This window comes from Myripristis murdjan, chromosome 23, assembly GCF_902150065.1.
Source record: "Myripristis murdjan chromosome 23, fMyrMur1.1, whole genome shotgun sequence".
Taxonomy (NCBI): Eukaryota; Metazoa; Chordata; class Actinopteri; order Holocentriformes; family Holocentridae; genus Myripristis; species Myripristis murdjan.
This window is the reverse complement of record NC_044002.1, coordinates 3,892,501-3,917,657: the sequence shown is the minus strand read 5'-3', so window position 1 is coordinate 3,917,657 and position 25,157 is coordinate 3,892,501. Positions and strand designations below refer to the sequence as shown.

Genomic DNA, 25,157 nt, shown 5'->3' with positions numbered 1-25,157 from the left:
CAGACTAATGCGATTAGGCTTCATCTAATCAACGACCTCCTTCTTCCAGGAAATCTGTGTTCCCATTCCTGAATGCTCCAATTTCTCTGCTCTGGATGATATCAGTCAGACAAATCCATTTCATCAGGAGGGGAGAAGAGTTGATATCTACATCACAATCACATCCAGACTCCACCAGTGATCTGTGCTGTGTCTGAATTCCCTCCCTTTGCCCGACTTATTGTCCTTGATGACCACAGGTGGCTGGCTGCTGATTTATGAAGGTTGTAAAAGTTGAGTCAGGACTCCCTCCTGCTGATGGTAGAACTATTAGGGGCAGTCTTATTTATCTAATGAGTCAGCAGTGGCAGACACAACTGTCAGTCATCTGCACAACTTGCTGTCACTGTCACACACAACAAGACGAGTTTCCACAACTCCTTGAAGTTTTAAAGTGCCTTAAAAATATTAAAATGTCTAAATTTAGCTATAAATAGAGGTGTTACTTTTTCACCATGCAATGACAAGTTCCTTTGTACTGCATGTCTACTCTTAGATTAATACAGAACAGGATTAGTAGTGCAATATTTGACGAATCCACTTTCCTCGGATGCCAGTGAAGCACAGGAAATTCAAATATGGTGAAGTCAAAAGTTGGCATGTGGCAAGATTTTTGACTTATCTACTTTATTAAAGCTGGATTTCATGGCCCTTAACAATTAATTTCCTGGCGTCTTTATTCTTAGTCTACTCCAACTTTGGAGCATTCATTATTTTGATCAGAAATAGTGTGCATTTGCCCGCTTTCATTATTTCCTTATTCTGGTCCCTAAATTGGTCTTAAATTAAATCCCAAGTGATATTTGGATTATATTTTATCCCGTAAGTAGCTACAAAGTTACAATGTTTTTGTACAACAATCAAATCTATATCCTGCTTGCAGTGTTTCATTGGAGCCACATCACACTTATTTTGAGTGAATTATTCAAAACCAAGACGCCACTGTTTTATGGCTGGACTGAATTTCCTTTTTATGATTTATACACATTTCTCTGTAATTCAACAAGACATATTTGGGATCTCCTTGGCATCTCCACAAGAATTTCAAATAAAGCTCTGTGGGTTTGAATGGTGACAATGGCACTCATGCAAGCAGCAGCGATGAAGAGGCTACGATCTTGAAAAGTCTTGGATATCATGCATACAGTATGCATCCAAACGCATATGCTCACATCAATATACCAACACACTAACTGCCATGCACGCTCATGCACACACACACACATATACACGGACACTCTGCCTACCAGTGCTGTTTAAACTGTTAATACTTCTGTTTAAATTGTTCATATTTCTATCTTTTTATAATCCTTGTTTATAGTGTTTATATTGCTTACTGCTATTTATCATGTGTATACTGTATATTTCTTCTAAATTTGCACATTGACCTACCTCTATGCACATTTTATACACCCATGCACATGTTTTTTTCTGTTTTTTTTTTTTGTTGTTGCACATTGCTTTTTGCACACTGGGTTGTACTTAGGTTATTCTGTTGTACTCAGATCTTATTCTGTTGTACTTAGATCTTATTCTTTATTTTTATTTTTTATTTACTTAATCTGTAATCTGTGGATACTGCTGAAAAAATGTGAATTTCCTGCGGGATGAATAAAGTATCTATCTATCTATCTATCTATCTATCTATCTATCTATCTATCTATCTATCTATCTATCAGTTCAGCTGCTACTTGTGAAGTAAAGTGTCCGAGTCGAGCTGTAAAGGATTATAAAGGCTATATAAGGATTTTACTGGCAACCTTGAGTCGCTCATATGTAAAATCACTCACTTTTTCCATTTCCTCTCCCCTCCCCTCTTTCGCTGCTCAATTTTAGTCTCTCCCTTGCTGTCTGTGTGACTGGGAGCCTCTCAGATCAATAAAATCTGCTCCACCCATATGGTTAGTAAACACTCCAGGCAATCAGAGCAGATACTGGGACCATTAACGCTTTGACCGCCTACCACCTGCTCTGCTTCACGCACAAACACACCTCTGTTCTTCCACTCACACATATGGATTTCCTGCGGCTGCCAGCCATTACGGACCCAAACACTAACACAATTCACTAGTGTGTTTGCGTTTTGGGACGCCGTCATGACACAACATGGGAGAATAAAACCATTATTTATGCGAGAATGCTCTCTGCTCTCTTATGTTTGCATGCTGCGTGAGGAAAAGTTGCCATGCTGCATTCCTGTGTGGTTTGTGAAGTTGAACAGAATGACTTGATGCACACTGGTAAGCAATAAAAACAAAAAGGAGAGATCCAGTTTACCAAACTGGTGTCTGGTAACTACATGTTGTTTTATATTAGAAGTCAAGTCGCACAGAAACACTTAACGCAGCAATGGCAGACTATCATAAAAAAATGATCCTCAAATGAGAAAAAACTGATGCAAAAATTGGATAATAAATGCAAGAAAATTATAAGAAGGAAAAAAAACAAAAAAATCTAGAAATGTAGTACCAACAAAGGTAAACATTACCAGAAAATGACCATTAAATGATCAAAAAACAGCAGAAAATCAGCATAGAACTTGCCAAAAAATAAAATAAATAATAATACTAATAATAACATAAAACCACCAGAAAAAAATTACAAGAACATTACAAAATACTTCTCAAGGATATTACAAAAAATACCACAAATTTACAAAAAAAGTAAAATGGATTAGTGTATCAGAGGATTATTCTGAGCAAAGAGCTACCAGGCACCGAGTGTCCGAATGTAAAAGTTTTCATGAGCAGGATATTATTATTTTTATGTTTATTTATTTGATCACAATGATTTTCCCAGTTGTATTTATGACTTTTGCTGAGTTGTTCATATGTGCTCAGTACATAATTCTCATGTTTCTACCAGCACATGGAGGCAGAGTGTGCACTGATGTGATCCATGAGTATCTCTTTGATTCCCACTTCTCTCCTTGGTTCTTTCCATCCCTCCAAATGTTCCCCCTCTTCATCTTTCACTCATCTCCTGGGTTTTCTCCCTGAGCTGCGGCAGATTTGACCTGCTCTACCTTTCTCTCTTCGTCTCCGTTTTCTCTCACCTCTGCTCGGTCTGAGGACGCCGCTGGTCTCGGCGTATCTGGACAGCTGGACCTCGTGGCCCACCTGCTCCAGAACCCGCTGGTACAGCTGGACCTCTGTGTCTGTGACAGTGTGCCGGCCGGTCAGCACCACCGCCCGCCGCCGCCCGGCCGCCTTCTGAGCAGACTCCTGGACCTGAGGGCCACGAGGGAGAAACAAGACAGAGAGACATGATACAACCTCCTGCCTCATCATCATCATCATCATCATCATCATCAGCATCATCATCAGCATCAGCATCATCATCATCATCAGTGCTCCTGGGCAGTCTTTTCTTTAAAAAGTGATTTGAGTTTTTATGTTTTTCCCCCAATTTTTGGTAATTGTCTTTTTTTAATGTGACACATAATTATACTAATCATGAATACAGTTTTCTCAGGATTAATTTACTTTTTTCTGCTAATTTTGAATGATTTTTTTTTTTTACTTTTTATGTTTTATTTCCAATTTTTGATAACTGCCTTTCTTAAATGGGGACATATAATTATATATTATATAACATATAATTATACTAAGTATTATTATGGTTTTCTCATAATTTTTTGCTAATTTTGTAGTCATTTTCTTGTAGTTGATTCTTAATTTCTGATTTTTTTTAAGTTTTATGCTTTTTTAAAATTTTTGCTGATTTTTTTATGTGGGTTTTTCTTGTAATTTTTAATATGTATTAATACTAATAACGGGGGGTGGGGGGGGTGATAAATTTCTAAAGAAAATTTATGGAAAAAAATTGTTCAGGTTTCAAATGTTGCGTGGCGTTTGATTGAGCTTCATCAGACAAAAGCGACAGTTTCAACTTGGACTTCATTGTTTTCCCCTGATCCTCTCCCAGCCGCTTCAGGGCCTCATGAACTTGCAGGAAAAAAAAAAAAAAAAAAAAAAAAAAACACACCATGAAGATGAAAAAAAAAAAAAGTCATGGAGCCAGAGGCCGACGGAGTGAAAGCTGTGGCGTGGGAGGGGGTTAAAGGAGATGTGAGGGAGGAGGATAGGGGAGATAGGGAGAGAAGAGTCTGTCAGCCATCAGGTTGGCTCTGTGTATGTGTGCGTATGTGTGTGTGTGTGTGTGTGTGTGTGTGTGTGTGTGGTGGGGGTAAAGGAAATGAAAGCCTGGGTCCTGCCTTTCCCTATGTTTAGCCATCACAGTGGTGGATAAGGAAAACACCGGGGCCCAGCTCCCCCACCGCAGCCAGGGGAAGCGGGACAGGAGGGAAGGAAGGACTGGATGGATGAAGAGAAGCAAAGGGAGGAGAGAATGCAAATCGCATTGGCACAAAGAGCTCACGCACTAAAAGTCATTAAAACAGTCCGAAAGTTAAGCTTTTCTCCCTTTGTTGTGAGTCCATTTTTTCACTCTTTCCACCTTCTTCCTGCAACTCCCAACGGTCTCGTCTTCTGATCTCAATCTTTTTTCAACCTCTCCTTCATTCTTCTCCCAGAATTCCACTTCCTCCACCTCATCTATCTTCTTTGAATGTTTTCCACCCACTCTCTTTCGCCCTCTCTCTTCCTCACAGCCTTCCTTTTTTGCAATTCCATCTCTTATTGCTTTTATTTTATTTCTCTCCTCCGAGGCATGGGTGGTAAATGCTTCCATCTGGGAGAGAGGCTCCATCAAAGCGGGACGTCACAATAACCCCCACCCTCCAAAAACACCCTCCCACCCTCATTCCGTCCTCCCTTTCCCAAACCCAGATACTGGACCCAAACATGCAATTACTCCACCAAGCACTCTGCTGCTCGTTTTCTGTCTGCCAGTCCTGCATGGCACAGGATCGTAGAAGCAAACATAATTATTATATTATGAAGAGAAGCCAAAATGGGGCCGCAGTCTCGGCAAATCTCTCTCCCTTTTCCCCTTTCTGTTTTTCTCAGGAAGTAATAACATAATAAACCCCTCCATCCATCCTGTTTCCTCTCTAAATACCAGCAATGTAGAGGAAAGGACAAGCGCATATGGAGAAAGTTTATGGTAGGCACATAACACCTTGTGAGATATTAGAGAAACATTGCTTTGATAAAAGTGAAATTGAATCAGGTATTTGTGGGTGAGGCGGCCCTAAGAGCAGCTCATCTCCAATATAATCTACGCCAGGAGGGGACTCATATTAAACACTCAAATAAACAGCTCATTTTGGAGACGAAGCACTGTTGGGTAAATTATGTTTCTATTGCGTACAGTGGGCTGGTAAATCACAAGGCAGAGGGATTATGATTTAAGATAATGGTCCACAGCTTTTATTGAACGATAGTAAGCATGCCTTTGTTGATCACATTTTACAAAATGTCTGTGTTTGAAACTGATGCAATATGAAAGAGGTGATCAACAAATAGCAAAACAATAATGCAAAACTGCATTGTGCATGACATTTATGGAAAAATACATCTGTCTTATCATCACATAGTGTGTGAGGAGAAAAGAGCATCCTAATCCAATGCTATATTTCATATCTACTTTCTCCTATCCAGGGATATGGAGCCTATCCCAGCATGCACTGGGTGGAAGGCACAACGCTGAGACACCCTGGAGAGGTCACCAGCCCATCATCCTTTTTGGCCAAATGCAATTCTGGTGTTTCTATGGTCACAAGCAAAGGCCTGACTTAATACATGGGCTTATGGGGCTTGAGCCCCAGGGCCCAACATACTGTAGGTAAAGGGCCTAATGGACCCATGGAGAACAAAGTAATCCTTTACATGTTACTTATTTATTTATTTGCAAACCATTTGGCTGCTGACGGCCAGTCCCACTCTCTCCTTGGTCTGACTGCTCTGCACCATGGATAACGTTTGGGATAATTTATTTGAATGGTTATCTACTGGATGAATCTGTACTGTGTATTTGTGCACTTGTGTGCATACACGGGTCTGTGCAAAACTGTGTGTGCTAATGTGATAAAGCTGTTTCATCTGGAGATGGATTGCAGTGTTTTGGGGGGGATTTGGAGTGTTAGTGAGCAGCCTACAGTATGCACATGAGTGTTGTTTGAAATATTTCAGTGTGGATTTTTTTTCCCATAATTCTTTATGCTATTGCTGTAGGTTCTGCCTCTTGACAGTGCAGAGAGTCTTTACTGGGAGATTTTCCACCTACAAGAATATGTGTGGCCACCTCCAGGTGGGCTACACAAAGGTCAATGGGGCTTTGCCAGAAAATTGGCTCTTTAAATTATATATATATATATATATATATATATATATATATATTTTTTTTTTTTTTTTTTTTTTAAATGTGCATTGCTGAAAACAACAAGGCGGTGTTTAAGAAGATACACATGTCTGTGTGTTTACATGAGTGAAATCTGGAACCTTTTAGCAGAGAAACGTTTTTTCCCTCTGGTAATGCCACCAGACAACATCACAGAGTACAGATCTGCACTCCTGCCAGATCTCACACGACAGGGTGTGGCGTGGGACAAATTTCATTGCGGAATGTGGGAGTGTTATGGATGTGTAGGCGGGAGCGGGAATCCCACAGAAACAGCAATAATAATTAAATAATTTAAAAAACGTCAGTTACTGAAATTGCTTTCGCCTTCAGGGGTAGGCAAGTAAATTTGGGTGAGGGACATTTTCCTCCAGGCTATTCAGGGCAAGAACATAATCAAAAGCTTCTAAAAAAAAATTGTGTAATTATTAGGACCTCCTGGAGTTATTAAATGCTCCGAGAGAGGTAGGCTTTTACATAATATAATATATACACGCACACGCACACACACACACACACACACACACACACACACACATATATATATATATATATTCAAGAACACATAATATTCTTATGTGTTACAATACACCTAAACATCCATGGTTTGTAGTATTATGAATAATAAATATATCATATATCAGATTAATTTCTTTTATGCACAACACCTTGAAGTGAGGCTCAGTCCAAGGCAACTTAATCTAATAATCTAATTCATAATCTTGATGCCAATAATCTACACAATGGACTGTGCTATTTCTGCACAGCGACAAATCAGTTCCTGCAGGTGAAAGCTGGACAAAATATGACATATTTTTTCAGGAGTGGGATTTAAAAATCTGTCCCAAGCATAACCTCAGCTAACGCTAACCCTTGTGGAAATGTTTTGAAACATAATTTTACAACCTTGCCTTTCACATCAGTTCATGATTATGTCTTCATTCTAAATACTGGACCATGTAACAGTAGTAGCCCAGTTATATAGGCCAGTAAATATTTAGAATCAAATGTAGTGATCATTGTCTATATTCTACTGTTTAGCAAGTGCTCAGCACTGCCCCCAATGGCCAAAAGCTGTACTGCACCTTTTGTTTTGTCTCACAGTAGCGTGCGGATCAGGCCGAGTATTTTTGTCCAAACTCGACCCAAGACAGGAGCACAGTAACCAAGCCCGACCTGGACCCGGCAGGCATTCTTTTTTTTGTGCCCGAGATTTTGCTTGTCCTCCATCACTAGGTTACATTTACCATCTAAAATTGTATTCAGTGTCGTCACATAAGCTCTAGCACTGTACAGGAAGCTGCCCAGAGCAGACAGTTGGTCCATCATTTTTCACTAAAAAAATGCTGATGTGATTGAGCCCGACCCAAACCTGAACATACTTTCTAAATTTTTGTCTGAACTCGGCCAAAGCAGCCAGAGGCCCTGGTTCAGCTTCCTCTCTCTAGAGGCTTTGCTCTCCACTGTTTTGTGATTGTCATTCTCCACTGCTCTTTGATTGTCATTTTCTGCTTTCCATCACTGATTGTCATCCTAAATGATTGATTCAGAATCATAAGACTGGTGTGTTTTTAAATAAACATCTTGCCCAATGCAGCCATTGTCTCTTAGGTCATCCCCCACCCCCCTCCGCCCCCCACGCCCCAGACTTGTGACACACACAGTGGAGCCAAAGGGTTTGGTTGAGGTGCACAGTAGCCGGTATGTGTGTTGTCACTGAATCCCACACTTCAAGGTTTATAAATAGGTCTTACTATCTTTAACACCCCCCAGTGTGCACACACACACACACACACACACACACACTTGATTGATGGGTCTTCTCAGGCCATGGTAAGCCATATGTACCCTTTATACTCAAAAGGTACACTACATCATAGTAGTATCATAGTAGTATCATGCTGATAATACACAAGGATACGGTCTTGTAAGAAGTAATACTTTTATAAAAATATGATAGATTTTTTTCTTAGTGGTTTAGAGCTGCAACTAATGTTTATTTTCATTATCAATTAAAGTGTCATTTACTTTCTTGATTAATTGATTAGTTGTTTTGTTCATAAAATGTCAGAAAATGGTGAAAAACATTTCCCACCGGCCAAGGTGACATGCTCAAATTGTTCTGTTCCAACCAACAGTTCACAACCCAAAGATATTTAGCTTACTGTCATGGAGGAGAAAAAAAAGAGAAAATTATCACGTTTGAGAAGCTGGGATGAGAGAATTCTGAAATTTTCTTCTTAAAAATGATTAAAAGATTATCAAAATAGTTGGAGATGTATGGTTGCAGCCCTATAATGCTTGTAGTTTTCCTGTTGATGATCACGGACTGGAGGTCATAGTTTGCCCTTCTGTTCATTCCCACAGCATCGCTGGTCATAACACACGTGCCCACACAGGGATGGAAACACACATGTCAGATAAACCTGTCATCCAGCAACCATCACCGCAATGCTTTCTGATGCCTCCTCGGCTGGACATGATGTACTGCCAGGCAGGTTGGACCTGAGCTCCAGCCGGCCGGCCCTGCTGAGGTTACAGGCCTGCATCAGGAATGTCAGCCAGCTCCCGTCTAAACTGGGTGGTGCTGCCTGTCCTGGTCCGGCCCCGCTCTGTATCCACAACACACCGCTTTACAACACAGCAACACACACTGCAGGCCCGTTATTTACAGCCTCCTTCACTTCCACTGTGCAAGGGCTTTGACAGAAAGCACGGGACGACAAAAAAAGAGAGAAAACATAGGCTACTAAAATACTGGATGAGCTCAGAAACGTGAAGCCACTCCACTGGTGCCATAAAAGTCATCGGAGAAATACTATTCCACAAGAATGAGCAGCATCTTAGAGAATGCTCACACTCCCCTTGCTGGCAGCCACACCGGAGAACTGCAGCTGCTTGTCTTTTGAAAATGTACAACTTGGCCCTGTCAGCTCAGCTAAATAGATACGACAAACATCTCCTCAGCTAAAAGGTACTGGAAACACACCATTAGCATTCTAGCTAAAACTAGATAGCAACAGCCACCATGAATACTGGCTAGTGGTCATATTTTAACAGTTGTTTTTTGCGAAATTACAAGCTAGTTAGCTAGCTAACAGTGTGTAGAGGTTAACTTACACTGTTTATTAAAGTGGCTTTGACCGACAAATTAACCACAGTTTACTATGGTGAGGAAACTTTTTTGGCAGGAAGTAAAACCATAGTTTCTGAATCAGCACACCTGTGACGTTAATTAATGTAATGGAACAGTAACCCAGTTGTGAACATCGTATCCAATCCTGGCCAAACTGTCACTCACACAACTTTAGGCCATTTTTATAGTTTCATTTCCAACAGCTAAAGTTTAACAATATTCAATTCCACCTATTTGAGAAGATAAATACAAAGTTATATTAATATTTGGGCGTATAAATCATTAACTTATTACCTCAGCTAGGAAAAAGCTGCCAGACTCCAAAGATTTGACTTTAGGCGACGGCTACTTCATACTTAAGTTTACAGCTTTGTCTGTTGACAGACTTCCGGTTAACTGGTGGCAGTGGTTTCTTCAGCTGGAATAAAAACCCCTGAGTACAGATGCACTTCCTTAAGCAGTCACTGACATTGTGAAGTTACAGAAAAGAGTTCATCTCGGCGCAGATCAAATTAATATGACAATTACACCTGTGTTGTTTTGAGTTTTGGCGTCTGGGAATAGGATACAACGTTGAACACACAGGCATAGTGTTCTATTGCTTTTATACAACAGTTAGCCTATTATTTTGTAGCAATAATACTGTTTTTATCTCAATATAACGCTGAAATAAAGTCCCAATTACCGTTTTTAATGTGCGGTCATAGTGAACAAATGTCCTTGCTCGACGACCACGGCAGCAGATTTAAACCACAAACACAAACATTTGACACCTTCAGGAAACCTGGAGGGAAAACTGACTATAAAACGTGGTTTATCAAACTTACATTTCCATTTTTTCTAACTTATTATAGCACAAGCTAATTATTTTAGGAATTACGCATGCCTGAAATCAACATTTAAAAACATAGCACCTGTAGTACTCCAACACACCACTAGGGGTACATACCCCCATTTGAGAACCTTTGATTTAAGGTTAATGATTATTTGTTAAATTAAAGATGGTTTACAGTAGCAAGAAAAATATGGTGTTTGGTAGAGACTAAAACTATGGTTTCTAAATAATCAAAGCCATATTAATATAACACACAGGCAGCTAGTGTTCCATTGCTTTCATACAACAGTTGTTATTTTGTAGCAACAGTAATTTTGGTGATAGTAAAATGTCTGAACCATAATTTTACCATGGTTTAACCACTGTTTCTCCACAGTAATACCACCAATTAATTATGGTAACCACAAAATACCTTAAAAGCACAGTAGTAGGCTATGGTTAGGACAGTTACCAGACCATAAACCTTGGTTAGTACCATGAGTATCGTACTCAACCCTGCTGATGTGAAACACACTTGTCTTTATTCTTTTGAACATTTAAAACAGTTTCTAAAAATCCACTTGGCAGCTGAATGAAAACAGCTAAGGTGTGTTTCCCTTCAGCCGGAGGAGCATGAGACCTTAAACATGTGTTTCCCTCCGTCCGCGGAAAGAGGAGGAACGCCATGTGTTGATATGTCCTCCAGCGAGGTCTGAAGGGAAACTGTAGTAAATGTGTGAGCGTTTATTTCGACAGGGTGGGGTACCATGCAGCTTGGAGGATAAAGAGAGGAAGGGGAAGAGAAATGAAAGATTCAGAAAATCACCAGGGATTGGCAGAGGGAGAAAACACAAGGTAATAATAACAATAAGATGATTCTTTATTTGTCCCTGCAAGCACAGGACGGTTCCTCTATCCGTTATGGAACTCAAACCCGGTTTTAGCTGACATTTTTCTACAGTTCCATTATGATCCGTGTCTTCTTTGGGGAATCGAGCTTTTATAAACTTTTTTGGCAGTGTTACCTTCTGGCTATCTTTCCCACAGTAAATACTGGACTGAATATCATTGTGCCACAATTCATGCTATCTAGAGTGAAGCTGTGTCCATCTCAGTGTGTTCTTCCTTCTTGCTCTGAACATAGGGCTCGCCCAGGCTCCAGCTCTCCTCCCATCTCTCCGCTCCCTGGCTGCTTTAGTATTCACTGAGGGACTGCAGGCCTGCTTGGCCGTAAAGTCCATGTTGCTGCTTTGCTGGGGAACTGCTGAAAGGATCTGGCAAGGATCTCCTCTCCCCCTTTGTCTCTTTCTCACTCTCTCACTGTCTCTCTCTGTCGGTCTGGCATTTTTTCCCTTCCACCCATGCAGAACCCAGGAAGCATTTGATGGACGGTGACGTGTGGGAAGTGGAAGAATTCAATGTCAGCACAAACAAACACAAAATTTTCATGGTATTATATTGAAGTATGTTCATGTTAAGTGCTTTGAATTGATTCACCCTGGTTTTATGAAATAATAACTTTAATTCTGACGTGGTGTTTGAACAGTTTGTCATTTCTATTGCACATTAGAATGACTGGGAACTGTGTCAAAGTACTCCTACTTCTCTCATATGTATAGTGTTACCAGTGTGTCCATAGAAGAGGCCAGTTAAAGTGCTGATGAGGTCTACGCACACACACACACACACACACACACATACACACAGAACTCTGATAATTATCACATGACTCACAATACACATCAAGGTTAAACCGTCTTCAGCATATTTTGGAAGAACGTGTCTTGTCAGTCTCATTCATGTGCAAAAACACACACACATATGCGCACAAGCCTAAACCCAAAGGTGGCACCAGGCGTTAATCCACATAATGTACACAAACGGTGTGGCTAACTAGTGAGCATACCACAGGCCAGCCGACCGTGCAGCCCTCATGTATCTCCTCCACAAACTCCACAAAACCACTGCGGAAGGCCTGATGCACTTAAACAGGCAAAGATCACATCAACTATCCAACTCCAGAGGTCAGTTAGCCCTTTAAAATCAGATATGCAGTATATATTATACCGCTCTGTAATCTAATACAGACATGTCACCATGGGCAAGTTGCGATCTGCTTGAGTGTCCTCCGATCCACAACACCACATGACTCTGTGGCCCTCGCTGCTATAGAAATTAACTTATGTTTCATTACTGCTGCTGTCACATGAAAACCATTTATTTTTAGCTGAAGTTCTCCCTGTGGTGTGCTGGGAAGTTTTTATAAGCCCATGGCCATGAAAGGCATTCTATTGTGTAACTTGGCCACTTTTCCTGTGGAGAAGCTGACTTTCTGGAGACACAGTAAAAGCTTTTCTCTAACAGCTGCTTTATATTGAGCTTTTCTCATCTCGCCTGCAATAAAAAAGCAACAAGCAAGTAGATATAGACACAATGAAGGACATATGTTATATTAAAGGACAGGACACTGTTGAGTGAAGAGAACACAGGCACCAAAATCATCCATATGTCCCCAGTGCTCCATGCCAATGCTTTAGCATACACTGTGTAAAGTGATGGTAGGAACCATGGTGTGCTGGAGATACATTTCTTAATGATAAATTCAAAACACACGCATAATTTGAAGCGTCTCCCAATCCTGCTCAGAAGTTCCTCCAACTGTCAGGTTCCGGAGAAATTTTTAGCCAAAGCAAACTGTCAAAAGACAATATAAATGAGTAATTTTTAATCTCAAACACAGAAACCCAGGCATCTCTGAGCTCGTTAAACTGTTGCTTAGAATTATTTTGCTCGAGCTAAAAATGAAATGGTAGCTCAAAGCCACTATTGCTTGCTTCACAACGTCGTTGTTGCAATAATTTTATATCAAACGTGCCCAACAGTTTAACGATCTCAGAGATGCTCCGGTGTCTCCATCGGCTATTAAAATTATTGTGATTTATTTTGATTTCCGCCAGTTCCTATGGTTATAATATTCTGAGTTAGAGTTAATTGTGAAGGGAAGAGGGGCAATCAATTACCTGCCAGCTAGCTACAGCCAAAGGACATAAATCACCCCATGCAATACAATATCATATACCCCCTAACTGTCTCTCTCTCATATATTGCAAAAGTCAATAAGCGAATAGCCTTGCATCTCCATTCTGAAGTGGGCAGGGAGAAAGTAATGACTTTGTGTATGTGTGTGTGTGTGTGTTTAATTGGCAGATTTGATGGACAAGTATTCCCAGGGATAGAGAATTTTCAAGAGTTTCTAGAAAGAGAAGTCAATAGGGAGAGCTTTATCTTATCTGTCTCCTTGTAAAGTTCACAGTGATGTGACATAAAAAGTGAAAAAGGGCAATATTCATAAAGCCTCATAAGAAGCAGTGTAAGTCTGTGAAGTTTTCTGTTTGATATGGTATAAGGAAATTCACCAAGGAGCAGATGCCAAGATCAGATATCTGACGCTGAGATTCTCAAACAGAGAGCATGTGATTTCTTTTCACCTCTGGTTTTATTTTTACTCCTAGTCGCTGTCCTGCGACTTGACTACAACACATCTGTAATGTGTGCCGGGCATTTCAAAGGGGTGACTTCATTTGCTTTGTGACCCAGCCAGCTCTCACAGTTTATATTGTGCTTCTGAATGCGGCTGTTGGGTTCTAGAGGAGATAATTACATAAACCCAAATCTAACACTTCCTATCGGCCTGCTGTGGAGTTGGCTGACACCCTGCCAGGGTGCTAGAGAGAGGATTAGCACACACTCCGACCAGGCTTTGCTCTGCCTCTGTGACAGCCACACTGAAATAAATGCACATATCCAAGGGTGAAAGTAACTCACAGTACTGGTATCGATTAGCTTTTTGTGTACTTGTACTTCTTTTGGTATGTTTTAAGTCAGTCCCTCTACTTGTACTTAAAGGGATAGTTCACCCATTTTGAAAAATGTGACATTATTTCACTTCCCCCCCTAGCTGTTATGTGGGACAGCAGTGGTGCTATCTTCTAGTGTTTATTTCACAATTTAAGGTTGTTATTTTTATGAATGTTAGCTGGGGGGAAGTCCACTTCAATGGCAGAAGGCTAACAGGAGCATCCAGTAACAATGAGAGGAAGATAGCACCACTACTGTCCTACAGAACAGCTGGGGGGAAGTAAAGTAATATCACATTTTAAAAATGGGTGAACTATCTCTTTAAGTATGTCTTTACTGAAGTGTGGCACTTCATCACACTTGAAAGCACATTCACTAGAGTACAAATTTTGTAGGCTCTCTATAAGCATGGAAAGGCCATTGTATATAGACAAATGTGGAGCTATTTGCAATGAACAGTCAGCAAATCAGAGAAGAGCAATGTAGCCTCGCTGTGTTTGTGCCCTTTAATTTGTGATGTCCAAATTTTCCACTTAGAAGAATCTGGTTTGAACTCTGTCCTCTTGTTGTTTTTAGGATTGTATCACAACTTTTCGCTTTTGCCTAAGTTGGTGTTTGGACCAGTGCTTTCACTCCATCTTGAGTAACACATCAGCAAATAACAATACTTCAACTTCTTCTAAGTAGGCCAATTCTTTCCACCGCTGCTGATACGCAGGCTGACAGCGACACAAACACCCGTCCGCGCACAAGGCAGGCACATGTTTACAGGCAAATGATGAAATGATGTTATTTTCTTCCCTGGCGTGAAATCGAGGCAAAGACAGCGCCAGGGGAAATAAATATTGGCACAAGAGCGGACCAGCTGGGAAAGTGAACAAGGACCATTCTCCCTTCCCTCAACAACGACTGTCAAGGTGCCTTTGAGCAAGACACTGCTGCACAGGGACAAACACTAGAAGACTGTGCTTGTAGCGTCAGTGTCTGCAACCGTGTGAATGTGAAGTGGATTGTTACTGGAAAAAAGCAGAGAGCGCAGACGAGTTTCCCTGGAAAAATAAAGATTTCAAAATTACACACAGTGGTATAAAACCCACTTGATAATAAGCACATAGTCCGGTAACCAGAGCTTTACAAGCAAAGTCAAGAATCACCACTTCAAAGAAGGAGAAGGAGCAGCTCTATTGCACTCACTCCAACTGTAAAAACATACTTTACTCCCTGAGCTCTCCTGCATGTCTTCAAAGTCAGAAAGTCAACTTGCTGCTAAAGACTCAGCTGCCTGAATCAGTCGCACCCACTGCCTATCAAGGGGTGGGAGGGAAAGATATAGATGGGATAATATAAAGTGCAGAGTATAAAATGTGTAAGCCTGAATTCCACAGTGAGAGCAGCTTTATCCCAGACAGAAACTCCTCTAACACCCCGCGCGTCTATTTTTCTCTCATTCATCATCATCTGTCCTTCTGCGGGATATCTGCAGGTATCAGAAGGCAAAATTTATGACTTTGTAATACTACCTGGGATTAAATTCGGGAGCTATTTTCAAATCAAAATGAAGACCCAAAGCTGTCACAAGCAGATATTTTTAACTGAATGAGACGAATCAAAGTTGTGGAACTCGAAATGTGAACGATAAGGAGAATAAACAAGAAAAAATGAATTGCTGAAGCGAAACTGAACTTTGGTAGACTGGCGGGTTGTATAATTCCCTGGTGGGATATGAGTCCACATGGTAGTGAAATCTCCGCATTAGTTGCTCTGTGCTCCCCTGGACTGCTAATCCACAATACTGGATTTCTATCTCTCCATTCAACTCAATCGTGCAGCGAAACAGTTCCCAAAGCAACATGTTTAGCTCATAAACAAACATGAATAAAGTGGATTATGACCATATTAAAAACCAACAAATCCTGATACCAGTTTTGTTTTTGTCTGTTTTCTTGTTATTTTCCTATTTCAGTCTGAAAGTAGATTCAGCTGGTAGCATCTGCATGAAACTTCTGTATCGTAGCCTTGTGCCAAGAGGGAGTGACCTGATCATTTTCTCATAAATAACTGTAATTACATGGGGAAAAAATGGGTACCAGCACTTGTTGTTTTTTATGCTGGCGCAATCCACTTTGTTTATGTTGTGTATGCGCTGAAATTGTTATTTTGCAAGCTGTGTTGTTGCGGCGGACTCATCATGTCCAGGTAACTAGATACTCCCCACTTAATTTTGCTTTAATGCACTGTCCTCAAAAACTGCATCCTCTTAACATATCAGTTTAGTACAACTGGCTTTGAATTATGCCATGCTGATTCATGTCAGTCTCTGAATGGAGAGTAATTCTATTCCACAGTTAAAAAGGTGGGTAAACTGTTTTTAGGGGGGCTAACCTCCTGCATCCCTGCCTATATTTAGGCTTTACAGAATGCACAATGAATTAAAACTGGCTTAACTGTTCTCGGATCCTGAGCCCTGACAATTAAAGCCCAGCAGGTTGTCCTGCAGCGGCTGATTTTAGGGTCGCTTGTTAGAAACTGGAGAGCCTGCAGAAGAAGACTGGCTTGCTTGGAACAGCTGATCGCTGCCAGCTGTCTTTGGCCATAGATAACACCCCTGCCGAAACAAGAAAAGCAACAATGGCTCTGGCAGATACACTTCTAATCCCGGCACACGCAAAGATGCAAAGCACCACTTTGCATCCGCTGGGCTGTAGTCGAAACCACGCTTAGCCGGGGCTGAGTCGATTCTATGAACAAGAGCGGAAACACTTGAGATGAATACAATCCAATGCTAGATTTTCATAACTTTAATTCTAAAGGAATAATTCACTGCCAGAAAGATGGTCTTTTTCATAAAACATGGCTGTCTATGTGGTAAAAATATGCAAATATTTTTTAAATCGGTGCTACATGACCAGAGACAACAGAGAAAACGTGCTGTGGCATTTCCGTTGGCTCCGAAGGTAGAAAACCTACAATAACCAGAATGCATTGCAGCACAGAGCATTGCCAGGTATCAGACTAGGGCAGTGTATGTGCTAAAATAGTCTTGATAATCCTGAGCAGGCCCCATAAAAAATTGTGTATTGTATGTTTTCACACTGTAATGTTGCCGTGTTCTTAACCAAATGTTGCCATTGCACTTTCTCTATGCTCAGAATGCCGTTTAGCCCTGCTGACAAAAAATGGGGAGGTATAGTACAATTTGTAGTTTTCTAGATTCTGCAAAAGTCCACCAGCGAATCAACAAGGAGCTCCAGCTGCAGGCAACAAGGAGAGAAACTTAACATTGTTCATACGCATAAAATATCGACAATGTAATGATAGCAAGCTGGTTGAAAATCAGCAAAGTGTTCCTTTAAGGCAAAAATGTTTCAAAAAGTTGAGGTTCATCCAACAACGGCCTAAGGTATTTTCTATAAATGGGATTCTTGAAAGCAAAGTTCTCATATTTGTTAATATTTTTTTAAGATAGTCCTTAAAATTATTGCCATAAAATTGTATTTATCCAATTAAACATTAAATTTTCATAGATCAGTTGGGATTTATACTACTATTACTTTGCATTAATAGATTTACTGTCCACATATTGACAGTTAAGCTTAACATGTTTTTTTTGGCTTAGCCTGTCATTATTTCTATTGAGTCTATGTCTCAAGAAAGGAAGCTGGCAAATTGATAGTTCTTTAGCCAAAAGGCAGTGACCAACATTTGAGCTGTTTTTGTACATTTAAAGTTTCTCAGACCTATTAGAATAAACTATAACCCTAGTTATAAATATGGTCTAAATAACTATGCCGAACAAAATATAAACACATCATGTAAAGGTTTAGCTCTGTGTTTGATGAGCTAAAATTACATCCTGTATCATTTTCTACAAACATTTATTTCTGTCTGTGCACAAATTTATTTACACACCTGTTCATTTTTTCCATCACAAATATCCTTTCAACCTAATGATTTTCTTATATGAACTGTATATGAACAGTAACTATGGAAGCCTTTGTAATTGTTTCATGTTGCAGTTATATTTTTGTCAAATATATCTTCTTAGGTAATAGATCATTTTATAGATGATAGTTGTTAGTGTTTTCTTCTTAAAGGCTTTTATCTTTGTTCACATTCAGCAGCAGGTTCTATTTGAGAAATCTGGTATGTGATAAGACTAATGTTAAGAGGGCATATGAGGGAATAGCACTGAAGAACCTTAAGAAGTTCCTGTCCAGCCTCAGGTCCAGTCAAGTTCAAGTTCACACCAAGACTCACGCAGAAGAAAACACGCAGCAAACATGTCTTTCTAAACAAAACCATATGCATTAGGAGTTTTCTAAGAATGAAAAGAGATTTTAGTCTTAGTCTGCAGGTACTCTGTCAGCTGGACCCTTCAAGACCCCACTGTCTCTCCCTGTCTGTCTTTCTGCGTGTGTGTGTGTGTGTGTGTGTGTGTGTGTGTGTGTGTGTGTGTTTTCATGCTGTGTGTTAGGGCTAAACCCCAGCTTAGCGTCCAACTATCATTCTGTCAGCTGACAGTTTAGACACACACACACACACACTAGCTGCCAAGAACTGGATTGTGTGCTTGATTAATGAGATAATATTTATATCAAGGACCTCAGGACCTGGAGCCACTTAAAATACCATAGATTGATAGGTATAGTCTCAGTTTCCTTACATTATTGGGCCTAGCAGGTGTCAATCATCTTGTAGGGGTAATTTGAGTAGTAAACTGAAACCCTCCCCTCAGTGTCCATCTATGCACACGTCTGCTTGCCAATTGGCTTTCATCCTTGATCCCCTCATAATCTAAAAATAATGCAACAATGACACCCACAAGGAACCTTGACCCGAGGCATGACGCTTTCTCTGTTATTGGGAGACCTCAAGCCAAACCTCATTCAGAAATCTCTCGGTTTATTGCTGACTTGTCTGTCACAAAATTAAGATTTGGTAGAACATAAATTGAGACATTTCACAAGTCAGTATGGAGTTTCAGTAAATTCGGCATACAACAGATCCACCAATCAGTTCACTTATCCACTTAAATATGAAGTTTGCCTGATGGTTCATGATGCTCGCTGATGTCCCCTGCGGTTTCATTTGGTGGAAGAAAACACTGTGGGAGTAAGGGGAAGTAATTATAAAAGTTGATATTTTACCAAGCGACAATGTGCTTGGATGATTTATTAGTGCCGAACTTAGTAGTGAAACTATAAGAATCAAAAAATGGTCTTTAATTGTTATTTTACAGCTTTTGTGTGTTTCCGAAAAGCAAGGAAATATTAAATTGCCAGAGTTTTGAAGGGAGTTTGGTGCACCATGACGTGTACTGAAAACCTATCTGCGCTTACCAACTGTGTTGCTGCCTAAATAAAGCTTAACATTAAATACTGGGATTCATAGCATTTCAGACTTTTGTGTGAAGCCTCTGGTTGTTGTTTCTGTTAATGAAGTGTGTCAGTGGGTTAAACTCGACAGCAGGAGTTAGTGGAGCCAATCCACATGAATGTGATTATGAGACAGCGTTAGCATAGTTCAAACAGATTGTTGGGGTCAGTGCGGGTCACGGGAGCATCCTCAAAGGAGAGCCACGGTTTAAGGTTCAGTGAATATGAACGAGGGCAAAGTCATGGTCGCACTTACTTCTCTTTCTCTCTGTAAAGTTTCCAAGGCGGAGATAAAACGCCCGGTGTCAGCCAACAGGAGTTCATCAAAGGGCTTCTTGTTGCGCACGTCGGCGGCAGGTTGGTTGGATCGCAGCCGATTCCGGGCCACCATCAGGGTTTGGTAGAAGAGACACACCGCCACCCCCAAAAGAACCAGGGGACCGGAGCAGTATCTGCGGCGCAGCATCCCCGCTTCCCTCACAAGCCTCCCGGCTGAAGGCAAGAGGCATACCATGGGAGAGAGTGTTCGCTTCACATTCCAAGGCTTGTTTTCCGTACAGCGGTCACTTCACATCCCTCTCCTGTCCAGCCGAGCCGCTCATTCCTCCATCTGGTCGCTGTCTGCGCCGCGGCTCCTCTGGACGAACCCGAAAGGTGCCCAAACGCGCACCGCACGAGAGCACGTCGGCTTAAAACAAACAAACCGCATCTTCCCTCCTCGCCGAGCTCATGTGGATTTAAAGATGGCAAAACGGACCGAGCAACAAAGGCAAAAAAAAAAAAAAAATCTGGCTTTTCTCTAAATTCAAAGTACGCCACACGTCTCGTCGTGCGTCCCAGTGTTTTCTTCGCCTCTCCAGTGTCAGCTGATGGAAACTCACTCAAAGCCAACCTGGGATAACGGGACCTCTGCGCTCTGACTCCTCGGAGTAAACTCAAGCTTCTTAGATTAAAAATAAAAGTTCCGTTACACCAGCGGACAGCTTGGAAACAACGGCGGATTGCACCTTTCTAGTAAAGTTGGAAGTCAAACTTTGTAGAGGCACGTTTGGTGCCACAGAGAAGTAAAAGCGACCAAATCGGCGGTGTAACCTGGCAGCCAATGAGTCGGAGCTCAGTCCATCTGGTTTGCGTTAAAGCCAAGGAGAAAAAAAGTGAGCAAATTTCCTTCCCTCTGCCGGATCATAGAGCGACACAGCGGCTACTGGTTCTCTCCTGGTTTCTCAACAGATAGACCGGACCAACTTCACTTTGGGTGCTTAAGGTTTGCGGAATGCTTCTGGTTTTGCGCATGAATTCCCTGCTGTAAACTCACACCCATGCCTTCTCTGTAGGAGGTCGACACATGGCTTGTGGAGAGGGAGAGGGAGGGGGGCAAACAGTGGACTCTGCGAGGCTGAGGTTATTTGTGGAGCTCTCTCTCTCTCTCTACACACACACACACACACACACACACGGATGCAGTGGAGGGTAACCCACCTTCCATAGGTGGCTTAAGAAAAATGCATAAATTAACCCTTTTCTGAAAATATAAGATTTTGTTTATGATGACAATTACCTTATGATCACCAACACAAGATTACAGTTGAGCCACTTTTTCATTTCGGGAATAAAGTTTACCATCTTTAGAGGTTGACATTAAGTTTTGTCACCCTAAATTCACAGTACACACAATGGAAAGAGGTGAACCAATGGAAAGTGCCAGAAGCTGCTGTGAAGAGCAGACTAGACTGCTGACCAACCTGTGTGGTTTTAACAGGGCAGAAAACCCATTTTCATGTCATCACACTGGTTGAAATATGGGTTCAATTATACCATTTCACGCAGGTCACAATCCTACAGGTTCACATGCTCATTCCATCCTAGACTATGTGCTTGTCTTCAATATGGACATGGGAAGTAAATGCTTTTTTGTCAGTGTTCCTGATTTGAACACCAGACCTCATTTTAGGGGCAATTAATGCAGGAATCCTGGTCATTCTCATAAACTGTGTATGAAAGCAGTGACAGAAACTGGACCCTGCACACAAAGGCTGCTTATCTCATTGAATGAGGAAAAAAAAAAGGCTAGAGCGACATTTTGTTGGGGTCAACCTCTCCATAAGCCTGTTGTTGAGTCAGTTTGCAAGATCAGGAATTATTGGGATTCATGTGTGCAAACTAGGTGCTCTACAGTGAAAGCTGAATACTAATTCCACAGAAGGTGAAAAATGCTGTCTTGAATCAGCATGATGAAAAGTGAAATGTAAAAAATAATAGCTCAGAGAGAAGAGGTACCAAAACAACTTGATCATTTTATTGGACTTTTTCAACATCTCTGGAAACTTACATACCATCAGTGCAGAATGACTAGTGACATACGCGCACACACATACACACAGACACACACACAGGAGCATACAGCACTTACACCCACTCATGGTTACACACACATGCATACACACAGGCTTCAATAACAACCTTGTTCTTTTACTTTACATTCTGAAAACCTTTTTCAGGAGAGTGTGGGGAAGCCGCAGCCGCATTAAGCAACAACAGTAACTAACATCAGATACCAGCCTGTTCACACATCTCAGTCAGAACTGCTAACATAAACACCTCTTTAAAGTCAGAGTCACATTTCATCATATTTGACTTCCAATCAAGACACGGGGAGGGGTTGGTTGGGTTGTTGTAGTCCGATTAACACTCACTGGTTTACGCTTCCCAGTTTGTGTTTTCATTCTCCCAGCAGGTGCTTCTTGTAACCAGCACTTACTTTGCAAGTTTTGTGGGACCGAGTAGCAAGGGAAGTGGGGAGGAATGTGTGAATGTAAGGGGAGAGGGAGGGATGGAGGGAGCGAAGGATGAGGCCTCAGGAAGCTTTCACCAAAACGGGTTGCTTAACTGCTGCCTCCTCAAAGCAGCCACTATATATAAATAATCATGTGACTCCAACATGCTGACCTCTGACCTATGAGTCAGTCAGTCAGACAGACAGGTGAGCTCTGTGTGGCCCCTACAGGTATGCTTGGTTTGGAGATGACAACTCCAACACGGGGCATTTATTAAAAACTGGATAAGCAATCAGTTGACAGTAGATATCATATGAAGGATATAATGCAATTTGATTACATCTTTCTTGAAGAATTTATTATTATTACTACATGTGTCTATTGGAAGCTCTTAATCTAAATTGATTACAATCAGACACTTTCATCTGATTCCACATTAAGTACAACAGTGTGTTTGTTATCATCATCCTGGATTTCAGGACACGTTTGGAGCCCCGTGGTATAAATGCTGTTTCAGAGGCATTTCAACCCTGAGAAGAATACAATTCTGAGGGAAACATTAAATATATGACACTTTTTGGGTGTCCAAATATTTAATACCAGTATTGGAATAAGCATCTGCTTTTTTCAGTTTCAAAACCATCAAGATCAGCATTCAAAAACCCATTTTGGTCAAACCTTACTTAAAACAACTGCCTCTCCAAGCAGCCACCAGGAGTGACCCTATAGGCGACCTCTGACCTGTACAATCAGAGAGAGTGGTCAGACAGACAGATGAAGTGTGTGTTTGGGGTGGGATGGGGTGCTGTGGCTGGGGGAGAGAGGGTGGGGGTGCTGGACGAGCACTAGTGTCAGGGTTAAAGGATAACCAGGCACAATCAGGGGCTCTATTTGTGCCTGCTGCCTCTCCTCTTCATGGCGGCTGTACACTGGGGGCAGTACCACTTCCCCTTGGGGGCTTCTGTCAGGCCAACACAGCCATAGTGGAACCACTCGATTGGACACTGGACAGAAAACACAGCAATTAACACTGGGGTCTGAAGAAATACATGGAATTCAGCCTCAATATGAAGGTGGTCTGCATAACATAAAACCATGACAGTGATACTTACATCTGTATTATCACAGCCAACCATTTCTCCATAAGAAACCTAGGAATAAACAGAATATGTTTAAGTTCTCAAAAAATAAACGCTGTTAAGATGGAAGTTTCAATTCCAAAACCATTTTAACAACTAGTCAATCCCATTATATTGGCAATATACCAGCTATATATTGGCAATTCTGTATTTGTTTATGGTTATGGCAATAAAGCCTGATTAAACTTAAGAAAAAAAACTTTTGGATGGATAAACATCAGAAATAACACACGTTAAGGTTCTCTGTCCATTTTTAAGCATCAATATGTCATTGCTTAAAGTAATTATGCCATGATATCAAAATAAAGAACACATTTGTCATAAACCTTGTTTCCCCCTGATCTCTCTGGTGGTGTTTATGGTGATGTGCTCTACATGAAGGCTTTGGCCAAATGTCTGTTGATGCTGGACACTGTACATCACTGTGCTTTGTGATTCTGACTTATACAGTATATCTGACACACCGCTGTATCCTTTATGCTGGTGCCGAGTGGCCTGTGTATGTGCATCTCTCCTTGGGCTGGTTCCCATTTTCTTAAGCACAGTTTTGTCAAGAAATCGAGGACACAACGGCCTTCAATGTCAGGATTTCCTGCAGATGTTCCTTGTGTCCGGACACGGCTAAAATAGCTTTGAAATGTGCTGCTGCCTACATTGCATGATGATTTGTCCTGGGGTCAATTTGTTTCAATTTTTAAGGACTTGCAATTTAATAGTACTTTTTAATAGTATATTCTGTGTGTAATTTTAATTTATTCTGGTGGCTGCATGAGGTTTTAGATTAGGTTTACTTTACATACATTGTTTTATGCTTAAAGCAGATGTTCTTACAAAATCGGTTAGGTGTCCTCTCTTTGTTGCCATTGTTATAATTATTAAATTGTTGTACACAGCTCATTTTTTTTGGCACTGGCACCTCTTCTTCATGCCACATCAATAAACTTGAACATGCTGGGAAGAACCACTCTAATTAACCAACCAGCCAACAGAGGATGTTCAAAGTGCAACAAGTGAATGCCATCCCTCTGGGCATTAGAGGGCTAGCATTCAAAACCTTAATTTAGGTTCAACTGTCAGTTTACAAACTGAACTGAAATTTTTGGGGCAGGCCTTTAAGTTTGAGAGAAACATGGTTTTAAGTGATTTTTTGTCCTATGGGCCGTTCACTCCTCCCAGTATTTGCTGAAACTCTGAAGCACTGTTTCTGATTGGTTCCACTGTTTAAATTCACAAAGCCCGTCACCTGCCAATCAAACCAACGCACACCGCTCCACAAGCTACACTCTGCCTGTTGTGTGTCGTAGAGCAAAACTTTGGATTCCCTTTGGAGGATTGAGGCATGAGAAGGGTGCCAGTCGTCTCAGCGATGGCCTGGCCTGCTTACAGTAATCATATTGATGTCTCAAAAGTAATGATTTATTAATGTTAAGATGCAACATATAGCAACGTTAACATCTGTTTTCTGGTACCAAATTGGTTGCAGCCTACTTCCTTTTCCAGCTGAATACTGTGTTTTGTATATTTTTGTTTACTCTCCACCAAAATAGATTCATATTATCCTTCCAACTCTGTAATTCTTTATTACTCTACAGCAGTGATTCTCAACCTTTTTGGCTTGTGACCTGTTAAAACAAACCAATGTGACTCATGACCCCCATATGCAAATTGGTGAACTGTCCACTAGGCTTGGGCCTAGTGGACAGTGGACAGTTTGGACAG

At 41.1% G+C, this 25,157-nt stretch overlaps 2 protein-coding genes across 3 annotated transcripts in view; both read right to left on the bottom strand.

Moving 5' to 3' along the window:
* Positions 1–20,432, bottom strand: part of cped1 (cadherin-like and PC-esterase domain containing 1) — a 77,329-nt gene extending 56,897 nt beyond the window's left edge. For both annotated transcript variants that reach the window (XM_030046229.1, XM_030046230.1), the window contains exons 1-2: positions 19,782–20,432; positions 3,095–3,269 (exon numbers count right to left, since the gene is read on the bottom strand). In XM_030046229.1, coding sequence (XP_029902089.1) covers positions 3,095–3,269; positions 19,782–20,039 — 433 coding nt within the window. In that variant the 5' untranslated portion in view covers positions 20,040–20,432. The remainder of the gene's footprint in view (positions 1–3,094; positions 3,270–19,781) is intronic.
* A 1,367-nt stretch (positions 20,433–21,799) lies between these two features.
* ing3 (inhibitor of growth family, member 3) overlaps positions 21,800–25,157 on the bottom strand; it is a 13,818-nt gene continuing 10,460 nt past the window's right edge. Inside the window, exons 11-12 of the mRNA XM_030045959.1 lie at positions 23,412–23,450; positions 21,800–23,303 (exon numbers count right to left, since the gene is read on the bottom strand). Of these exons, the coding sequence (XP_029901819.1) occupies positions 23,187–23,303; positions 23,412–23,450 (156 nt within the window). The 3' untranslated portion in view covers positions 21,800–23,186. The remainder of the gene's footprint in view (positions 23,304–23,411; positions 23,451–25,157) is intronic.